At 38.2% G+C, this 10,914-nt stretch overlaps 1 protein-coding gene across 1 annotated transcript; it reads left to right on the forward strand.

Annotated features, from left to right (window-relative positions):
• Positions 1-1,705: 1,705 nt before the first annotated feature.
• On the forward strand, positions 1,706-10,910 carry smyd2b (SET and MYND domain containing 2b). Its single transcript, XM_083898849.1, has 12 exons — positions 1,706-1,907; positions 3,863-3,926; positions 5,359-5,469; positions 5,561-5,621; positions 6,194-6,318; positions 6,790-6,857; positions 7,908-8,010; positions 8,147-8,257; positions 8,341-8,461; positions 8,605-8,779; positions 8,874-8,982; positions 9,657-10,910. Exons 1-12 carry the CDS (start codon positions 1,738-1,740, stop codon positions 9,735-9,737), a joined length of 1,299 nt encoding a protein of 432 aa, XP_083754975.1. The 5' UTR covers positions 1,706-1,737; the 3' UTR covers positions 9,738-10,910.
• The last annotated feature ends 4 nt before the right edge of the window (positions 10,911-10,914 follow it).

Here is a 10,914-nt window from a genome sequence, read left to right on the forward strand (position 1 = left end):
CTGTATCAAACCATGAGGAAAACACTATGAGCAAAAACAAACTAATAGAAACTAATATTAAAAAGTACCAGTACCAGTACAGGAATATTTACATTTTCTCAAATGTTGAGGAGTTAACACTGGAACAAAAACACAGTAAACATTGGGTGTCTGCTTTTAAGGCTTGCGCACAAACCTGGCAACCGAGCGGCTCTGACACTTCAAATACCACAAAGGGAGATAAGACAGGAAGTCACTTGGTTACTATTTTTATCTAAGGCTAGTTAACGTCTTAGTGGGTCAAAAGTATGATTAGGCACGTTCTTTAGCCTAATATTTGAAATGCATTTCCATGGTTTAATGTATGCCTAATGTAAGTAGTCTTTACATTTTAGGAACTCTATTTTGATTTATTTAAATTTAATTGATGTTCAATGTATTTATAATATTAATGGGACCATGAAGCAGTCATTACATTGTATGAGTAATACAGTGTTTCTGTTACAAATAAAACACTAGCAGTTCAAAATGACTGTCTTTTTAAGATATTTAAACGTGGAATAATATATAATATTATAATAGATATATTATAATAATAATAATAATAATATCTGGGAAATCATCTTCATATTCTATATTCATACAACATGACTTGCAAAACAATGACTTTCATATGTGTGACTTACTCCCATCTCCGGTAAATAGTCAAATCAATTATGGCTGAGTTCCATTTATCTTCACCAGTGTCTGGATGCATTCTAGTTCATTGGTACATTGTACTGACTTACATGAACTGAACACGGCCATTAATTAATCAGTTACAGCTGCTGTGCTAAAAGCCCCCAGTACTTTTCTATGCGTCGTTGTTGTTGTTTACAGTTTCCCACACAACACACAGTGTTTACTAAACAGTCATACCTGTATAGTAGTCACTCTGGAGAAATGGCTTCATGGTTGGTGTTTGGTTTCTGCCTCTTTGAGACTGTAATAAACCAAACAAAACGTATCACAGTGACGCAGTAACAAAGCAGTTTGTTTTAACGTTGTGTGACGCTGTAGCTAGCAAAACAAACAAACACACCTGTCTTCAAGCAAAAACCTCTGCTTTAAAAACCAGCCGGTGACTTTGTTATTACACTTGTAGACAACACACGTGTGTGGAGTTTGTTTTCAGGTAAGCTCTTTTCTTTCTCCGCTCTTAACTTTTGTAGTTTTTATTTTTTTTAAACGAACTTTCCTTAACCGCGTCTGCTCTGCTAACGTCGCGTGAGACCTGGCGTGCTACGTCATCACGTCATCGCGTGAATCGAACCCCAGATTTTGAAGATGCAGACCACTGGAGTAATCTTTGGTTTGCTATTATTATTTGTTTATTTAATTGTTTGTTTGTTTGTTTTTGTGTGTTTTTTTTCTCATGAGTTTATCTTCAGTTTATGCCTTTATTATTCACGTGTTTAGAGTGTGTAAAGTAAATTAATTAATTAATAAAAAATATATATATTTATATGTATATAACTATAACTACCATCCATCAATCCATCCATCAATCCATCCATCGATCAATCATCCATCTATCTGCCTATCTATCTATCCTTAGGTGATACATGTCACTGGTGCCTATGTGTGTGTGTGTGTGAACTATTATTGGGGACGGTGACGCCCCGACACTTGGGAGTTTTTTGGAGCCACCGCCACATCGCCCACTTTTACTCGCGCGCGTCTGAGTGAAGAGTGACCGTGAGCGAAGACGGAGGAGCAATGACGGGCAGCATCGAGGGACTGGAGAGGTTTGAGAGCCCGGGGAAAGGGCGAGCTCTGCGCATTACCAGAGCCTTCAAAGTTGGAGAGCTGCTGTTTTCCTGCGCTGCGCACTCTTATGTGCTGTCAGCCAAAGAGAGAGGCTGCTACTGTGAGTTCTGCTTCACCAGGTAATCACTGCCTACATGTTTTCATTCAATCATCATAACTTTGAATTACATACATTTATATATAGCACTTTTGATGGGACAAATACCAATATTTACACCCAAAAGTGCATTATTGTTGCATGGATGTGACATAACATGATATTTGTATAGTATAAATCTGATTCTCTATTTATTAAATATATTTTTTAGTCCTAATCAGCATTGACCACCAAACACATGCAGTGCCACATGGGCTCTATCATAAAAATGTCCACCCACAAAATCTATTTCGGTTGTGCGTCTCCTCTTCCTCTGAATGGTGATTCCTGCTGTATTGTCTTTCACATGTACCCTCCTCCATCTTTGTGAGGTGACCATGAGGAAGAGATTGTGTTACCTTTATGCAACCATGGTTACATCATGGCGTTTATTCCAACCAATTACAAACAGACAGACACATACGATTTCATATTTTTTAAATTCATTAATAATAATAATAACAATAATAACAATAATAGAATTCCTTTTGTAATGATGTAGGGATTTATTATTCTAATTGTCCATCTTATTACTCTCATTAGCCAATTGCTTGTTATTTTATTTTTTATATCTTATTTGCATAGTTATAAACCTTTTTATTCATGCAGTATTGACAATAAAGAATATTCTCTGTTTAAAGATCATGTGTATAATATTTAGGAGAGATTACTGAAAGAAATGGAATATACTACCAATACATTAGGGTATCATTTGACTTTCGACTTAGGGATGGGACGATACCACTTTTTTGTGTCCGATACCCATACTCAAGTTTCTACCGATTCTGATATTAGTCATTTTTGGACCATTTATAAGCTGTTGACAAAACATTTTTGCCGAGTCATAATTCACCAACTGCGTAACAAAACATTGTTCTCCCAAAAAGAAGAAATAAACAGCCAAAACATGACTCAGCTAAAATGCTGATTGCTAATTTATATTTACATTTTTCCATTCCGTGCAGAGTGAAGTGACCAGTATCTGACCAATACTATACAGCAGTCATACTTTTATAAATACGTTATGTGAGCGTCTTACTTTACTGAGGCTGCCATTTTGTGTCATCACATTTTTACAGCGGATATTTTGGGTTTTGAAGCAGAATCTTAACTGAGCAAACATACAAAAAATGGCTCCACCCACTTAAATGCAATGCATAAACAAAGAAGAAGAAGGAAGAAACAACATAGTATTTACTTTCTTTCTGGTATGCAAAGGCCTGCACCGTAGTTAGTTAGGAAATGCAGGCGTGATCAGAGGATTGTTGCACTCTGCAGTTTCACCATTAGATGTCACTGATTCTCACGCGCCGGACTTTTAAGCCGAGTCACTTGTTAGAGTGCAGACCACTGTAACCTCACCTCAACGCTAAACTTAGCTGTGACCTCATTTATTTAACCTCAGTCTTCCCAACTGTCTTGACCGTGACCGTGTCAATCCACACATTCCCAGTGCAAATGTGAATTATATAAACATTTAGATATCGATTCAGTCAGTTGGGAGTTTAGAAATAATGCCTGTTGAGACATAATTGTTTTTTATCAACATTGTTTGGTCACTTTAAGATGTGTTTGTAGGGATTATACATGTCTCTGATCTGCGTCACAGTGGACTTTTGGACTGCTTTACTGTTTCACTGTGATAGACAGACAGCTGCTGCCTCAGTAAGGGCAGCTCTATTAATACCACAGAATGTTTTTATGCCCCTCATTTGCTTTTGCTTTTGACAGGCCACCAGCAACTGCAGAGAGCAAACCACACACTCACGCAGAGGCCAATGCACAGATATACATACACACACATGTCATGATGTGTATATTGTGCGTGGTCTCTGATATGCTCTGAAAGTGTGAGAATCTCTCAGTGACGTCTTTACGATGTGCTTCCTGACATTTATAAGATAATAGAATCTTCTTCTTTTTTTGTGTGTAATGCAGGAAAAACGGTTTGGCAAAATGTGGCAAATGCAAGAAGGCTTTCTACTGCAATGTGAAATGCCAGGTAGGAAATACATCCCATATTATAATGGATGATCAAATGACCATGACTCAGCATATGCTGGATATCCATTACAACCTCTGTTATGTTATGTACACAACTTGCAGCCATGGTTGGTTTGTTTCTCAAAAAAAAAAGACGACATGAAAATTATGACAATAACAATATTATAATGTGATATAATATAATATATGATATAATGTTGTTGTTTTTTACATGAAGCTTAAAGCTCAGGTAAGCCTTAGTGTAGACTGACAAAAACTGTACACTTTTAGAAATAAAAGTGCTAAGTAGAACCATATAAGTTTCTTCAGCTTGTTCTCATAGTAGAACCTTTTTATCAAGGTTCCACCAAGAACCCTTTTAAAACCCTTTATTCAGGAAAGGGGTTTTAAAGGGTTCTCTGGGTCAAAATGGTTCTTACTGGAACCATTAGTGTTACTAAGAACCCTTGGAAAACCCTTCTTCAGGAAAGGGTTTTTCAGAAGCAAATGGTTCCAGGTAAAACCTCAGCCCTTGTAGAAGAACCCTTTTGGAACCCTTATATTAAGAGTGTAGTGACCATTGAATGCAGTGGTTAATTGGCAAAGGTGCTGCATCCATGTTTATGTCCAGTCTAAGGAGTCTTTGCGAGTCCTTATACTATGGCGTTGAGTTTGGGTTAATAAGCGCATCAGAAGACTCCAGGTTGACATCAGCTCTTCCGTCCCTCTGCATTGGCTCCTTTTCTCTGTCAGAGTGAACACTTCTTCTTCTTTAGAGATAGAGAAGATAAATGAATGTGTTTTAATTTAATACACTGTGTGCCACGTCCAATGATCAAATGCAATATTTAAAAGCCTCACATTCTCGTACATATTTCTGCCACCATCCATCTTCATTTCTACCCATTCATGTCATATGTATTTGGATCGACAAGCAGGTTTTCTCAAGCATGAAGTACATAGAAATCCAAATGTTTCTTTATTCATTTCAACTGGGTGGGTTACTTTTAATTTTCATTAATTTGCCACAAACAATGGAAGGACTAGGTCTATATACAGTAAATCGGTTTTATTTTTTTCTCCACTTTACAAGGTTGGGTATAAGATAGCAATGAAATGTCGACAGTTTTCTTTTTGTAGTTTCATTTAATTTCATAAATGCAACAAACTTTCATGCTTTTATAGTAAATATGTCTGTATGAAAACCTTTATACATGTTATTATCACTTCACTTTATGGATCAAATGGGTTTTTGCAGCTCCAGATTAAATTGATTTGGGTTAGAGGGGTAAAAAATACTCTTTTCATCCTAAAGTTTGCAGACCCCTGCATTAGATGGTGTCTAGTGTCACATTCTATCATCTTAATGTTACTGCTACATATGGTATTTGTTCTTACTGTGTTTTTTTTTGTTTTTTTATGTGATTACAACATGTGTACGCGTCCTGCAGAAAGGGGACTGGGCCATGCACAAGCTGGAGTGTTCGGCAATGACGGCGTTCAGAGAGAAATGGTGCCCGTCAGAGACGACCCGCCTGGTGGCCCGGATCCTCGCCAAGAAGGTGGGAAGACGTTATTAAAAAACAATACACGTGTTTGATCGTTGTCCTGGCACAACCTGTGCGATCGTTTACGGTTGTTATTTCCCGACAGAAAACGCAGAAAGAACGATGTGTGTCTGAGAAGATGTTGCTCATCGGGGAGATGCAATCACGTGAGTGTTTGCTTATTGTCTTTTTCCACAAATGAGCTGATTAGGGTTTCGTTATAGACACACACACACACACACACACACATGCAAGCACATATAGTCTGTTTTCCATGACTTCTGAGGACATTATAGTGACTTAGAATGACACCTTAAAATGGAACACTTTACATTGTGGAGACTTGTTTTCTGACTATGTACACACACACACACAGTCTGGCACACAGTATATATGCGGGTGATATGGTGACAATGTGATGTGACCATGACATAGCCTGAGTGGTGAAGGGGGAGCTGTTTATCCTCGTCCTTCTGCAGTTGTCAGAGCTTAACAGTGCGGAGGTGAGGAAAAGCTCTCTAACCAGCAAAGACCACCAGAGGAAGTGAATTTGATCTCGTGTCCGTCTGCCATTCAGACTTGGGACGGCGCCCAAACTGCTGCCCGTTGATTCAAAGCCAGATACAGTTCGGGGTCACTCTCTGCTGCTGCTGCTGCAACAGCGATTCAGTCTGAAAATGATACACGTTTTAAAATGGTACAACGCGATGTTTCATGTCTGTGCTCCTTTCTGGAACAGACGTGGAGGACATCGATAACGAGAAAAGAGAGATGAGCGAGGGAGACATCGCCGAACTGCATCGCTTTTACTCCAAAAGCTTGGATTTTCCTGATCACAAAGACCTGCTCACGCTCTTCTCTCAGGTACCACACACACACACATTAACCTTAGCTCAAGATGATGGTTGTGTGACACATTGTAAATGATATCTCCGTCCTCCACTGCAGCTTAAAAAGACAAAAGAAGACACAATTCACTGTTAAACAGCATGATTTACACTCACCAGCCACGGTATATTTACGCACAGGACACCTAATAGAGACAGGAATGGCTCTTGGTGTGGTCTCCTGCTGCAGTAGTCCATCTGCTTCAAGGTCCAACGTGGTGTGAGTCCCCAAATGGTTGCATTTTAGGTACTTTTACTGTTGTATTTCTATCATTTTTGAACCAGTCTGACCTCTGATCTCCTGCATGAACAAGGACACTGTTCAGGTGCTTGGTTTTAACAAGTCAATTAGTAATTGCAAGCAGGTGAACAAGTGTACCTAATAAAGTGGCCTGTGAGTGTATACTTAAGCATTTTTCTCTGTTCTCTCTGCTCCTTTGTCGAACAGGTCGCCTGTAATGGTTTCACCGTCGAGGACGATGAACTTTCCCACTTGGGTACTGCAGTTTATCCAGAGTAAGGCGGGAAACTCGTGCATAAAGACATATGATCACATTTGTCAGTCTGTAGCCACTGTTTCAATGTAAAGGTATAGTGCACCACACAGTCTGTTTCCCCTCCTGACACTAGATTAAAGTCATGGTTTGTTTATCTATATTTGCATGGAAGAGTATTAGGGCCTCTTTTCTAAAAAAAAAAAAAGGGTCAGAATTATAAGATCTGAGATTAAAGTAAAATTTTCTGAGATTAAAGTCAGAATTCGGAGATTAGTCATCATTTTCTGAGTTAATTGTGAGGAAAAAAGTAATAATTCTGAGATTAAAGTCATAATTCTGAGAAAAAAGTCAGAGATTAAAGTCAAGATTAAGTCATCATTCTGGGAAAAACTAGAGATCAAGTTTTCTGAGATTAAAGTCATAATTCTGAGATTAAAGTCATAATTCTGAGATTAATTCAGAGATTAAAGTCATATTTTTTTTAGATTAAAGTCTTAATTCTGAGAAAGTGAGAATTCTGAGATTAATCATAATTTTCTGAGATTTAAGTCATAGTTTTCTGAGATTGAAGTCATAATTGTGAGGAAAAAATAGTCAGAATTCTAAGATTAAAGTCAGAATTCTGAGAAAAAAGTCATTTTATTGCACATTAACCAGAACTGTAATTCAATTTATAAATCAGTGTTCAAAACAACTTGAAGCATCCAACAAACAAACATGCAAAGAGCCCTGACAAGTTAACTTCTCCAGTTGGTGTTTTGGTCGTAAAAGAATCTCCTTGCTGTGACTGTGTTGAGTTTTATAATTGGGGGTCGTTAAGGAGAAATCTCCCCCTCAGCTCCTTGTTGAGCTATTTCCAGCCACAACAAGTCAGGAAATAAGCACATATTTCAGGAACACTCACGTCCTCACTGTGGGCAGCAGTTTTAGCAACACCATGTACAGATCAACTGTTTATGTCACTGTTTGGATCGTTGCTCTGAGCAACAGAATCTGTCTCAGAAAAGGAAAGTGATCTTTTTTTATTCTAATCTCTCGCTCTCTTTCTTCTTATGTTGATGATCCACAGTGTGGCGCTGATAAACCACAGCTGTCTTCCCAGCGTCATAGTCACGTATAACGGGACGTCGGCTGAAGTTCGGGCTGTGCGGGACATGAAGCCTGGAGATGAAGTGAGGGAAGGGGACAGCTGTCTTTAGAGGGGGTTGGGTTCTGTGTGTGTGTGTGTGTGTGTGTGTGAACAGATTTATGTCAGAGTTCTTTGTCACTCAGAGTAGTTAATATGTCCTTTTTCATTTATACCCGCAGGTGCTCATCAGCTACATAGACCTGCTTTATCCGACAGATGACCGCAACAGTCGGCTGAGAGAGTCCTATTTCTTTACCTGTGACTGTAAAGAATGTAAAAGCAAGTCCAAGGTAAGACTCACAAATATTGCATTTGTAATATTGTGTTTTTGAGTTGGTTGACTGTCATCGTGTGGCTCCGTCTTCTCGTACAGGACAAGACTAAGTTGAAATTACGTAAGAGGAGTGACCCCATCGAGCCGGAGGTCGTCAACAACATGGTGCGCTACGCCAGGAAGAGCGTCAGAGAGTTCAGAGCGCTTAAAAATGAAAAATATATCCTTTTAACAACATTAAATAACACAATCAGTCTCTTGTGTTCTGCTTTTATGTTTATTTTTTGAAGTTTATGACGCATGAGCAGTCATTTCAGTGTCTACACCACAGTCTACCTCAGTGCAGCCTTGACTCTATGGCACCCCCTGGTGAGCTGCTGGAGATGTGCGAGCAGACCCTGGAGGAGCTGGGAAGCGTGTTCCACGACACCAACGTCTTCGTGCTCCACATGATGTACCAGGCCATGGGCGTGTGTCTCTACATGGAGGATGTAGAGGGAGCGATCCGATACGGGGAGAAGATCCTCAATCCTTACATGTAAGACACACAGAAGTTATTTATGCGTCATATGCATTTTAACTTTTTTTGTGTCTGAGCAAAAATAAGAACATGTGAACTGTGTCCAACACAGGCAGCTTTACCCGCCGTACTCCCTGAATGCGTGCTCCATGTACCTGAAGATGGGCCGACTGTATATGGTGATGGAGAAACACTCAGTGGGCATTAAAGCTCTCAAGAAGGTAATTATGACGTTTCTTATACAAAGGACGACAAACTAGACCTAGTCTAGTTCTAGTAGACTAGAACTGGGTATTATTTGAAATTCTACTCTAATACAGCTACTGGTACAATACCAAAAAATCTCATTATAATATCTTGTTCAGTGTTTTAAATATAGCTATTTATTTATATAATCCTATTCAGATTGTACATCTCTATTCCAAGGGTGTCTTGGTTAAAAGGCAGCAGCAATTAAAACACACACATCAACAAAGACAACTATACAATAAAACAATAACAGACCATTTTAAATAATTCAGAGAAACCAGATTTTGGAGTTTGGAGGGTTTGCTCTGTAGATTGTTCCAATCTGAAGGATTATTCCAATACTAGAATACCCTTTTTTCCACATTCTGTTCATTCACTGGGGACAGAAAATTTCCTCGGATTTGTGTTCATCAATGATTTTTAAATCGGAAATACACACATAGGTAACAAGGAAGCAGCATGTGTACTGTACCTCAACTAAATCAAATTTATCAAAGTTAATTCAGTTTGACTGATTTATTTAACCTAGCACAACAAACTTTTAGAGCAGTTTCATACCTACCAAATCTATAAATTCTGTACATATTTCCTTGCTGTAAAATGTTGTAAAAGAATATAAATAAATGTTACCTTTGTGCGCCCACAGGCGATGGCCATCATGGAGGTCACTCACGGGAAAGATCACTTCTACTTGTCGGAGATGCGCAAAGAAATAGCACAGAAATGAAAAGAGAGGAAAGACGATGATGGAGGAGACCTTTGATTCAGGGGTTTTACAAGAAGTGTAGACACTTCGTGGAGCAGAGATACAGATGAATGTGCAGCAGTTTTAGTCGTCGTGTGCAGAATACTTTTATACCTTTAAAAGCTGCTATGATGACGGGGAATTTCTGACTCCTTTTGCCACCGATGAATGATTTTTGTATTCGTTTTGGACCCCGTCATCCATCAGCGTGTCTCAGAATATTTCAAAGTAAAAGAAAAACCGTTCTTAATAAATACATGTGCGGCCGCAGTCTTAAAGAAAATAAGGCTTTATTGCATAATAAGCAAGTTTGACAGTTTCATACATGTCTGGGGAGAGAAAAACAAGAGACTGAGAACGCATATACAAAACTTATTTACACATACTTTGAAACGTATTCAGGAATTTGGCCAAAAGAAAGAAAGGAAGGAAGGAAGAAAGAAAGACTGGGGAGGGAAAAATTAAATATTAATAAAGAGTGGAATGCCTTGTGAGGAAAATACTGTTGTAAAAAGAGAACTGAAGTGCAACAAAACACTTATATGTCAAGAGAGAGCTTATACGTATCCAAGAATATATACATTGAAATATATATATATTTATATATATAAAAAAAATGCATGCATAGTTTATTATGTTGCGGTATTTTTAGGGTACCAAGTCAAAAAGAGAGAGAGAAAAAAAAAAAGGTGATATAAAACATTTGTAGAAATCTTCTTTTCTCACATGTCCGTTATGTACAGTTATTTTTTTTAGGACACGGCTGGCTTTGCATTACATTTTAGAATAATAAAAAAAGGATGTTTATTATTAAACATGTAACAGATCATTGTGTAGAAGGTGGTTTTATAATTGGCAACACAGTACTATACAAAGACTATTGTGTTTCAAAAACAATCCCAGATGGTGACAAAATCTTTACCTGAGAGTTAGGTAAATTAGTTCAAATGTTAAAAATCGCTTTTATACCAAAATAACAATCAATAAAATACTGATTTGATGATTTTTGGAGGTAAAAAAAAAAAGCGTCTGCCAGGCAGGTTCCTGTTTCACGTCTCAACGCAGCGTAATAATACAGTATCTGCTACATATACAGTATAAGGACACACTTTCCTATTGACTGCAAATGCCAACGCTCGAATATTTATAAAAGTATCTC

Source organism: Microchirus variegatus (genome assembly GCF_963457635.1).
Source record: "Microchirus variegatus genome assembly, chromosome: 12".
NCBI lineage: Eukaryota > Metazoa > Chordata > Actinopteri > Pleuronectiformes > Soleidae > Microchirus > Microchirus variegatus.

Bases quoted from the DNA above. Each gene is read 5' to 3' on its own strand.
- smyd2b (XM_083898849.1), top strand. From the start codon at position 1,738: ATGACGGGCAGCATCGAGGGACTGGAGAGGTTTGAGAGCCCGGGGAAA. The intron at 3,927-5,358 runs GTAGGAAATACA...CGCGTCCTGCAG, and splicing joins ACTGCAATGTGAAATGCCAG to AAAGGGGACTGGGCCATGCA. The intron at 8,983-9,656 runs GTAATTATGACG...GTGCGCCCACAG, and splicing joins GCATTAAAGCTCTCAAGAAG to GCGATGGCCATCATGGAGGT.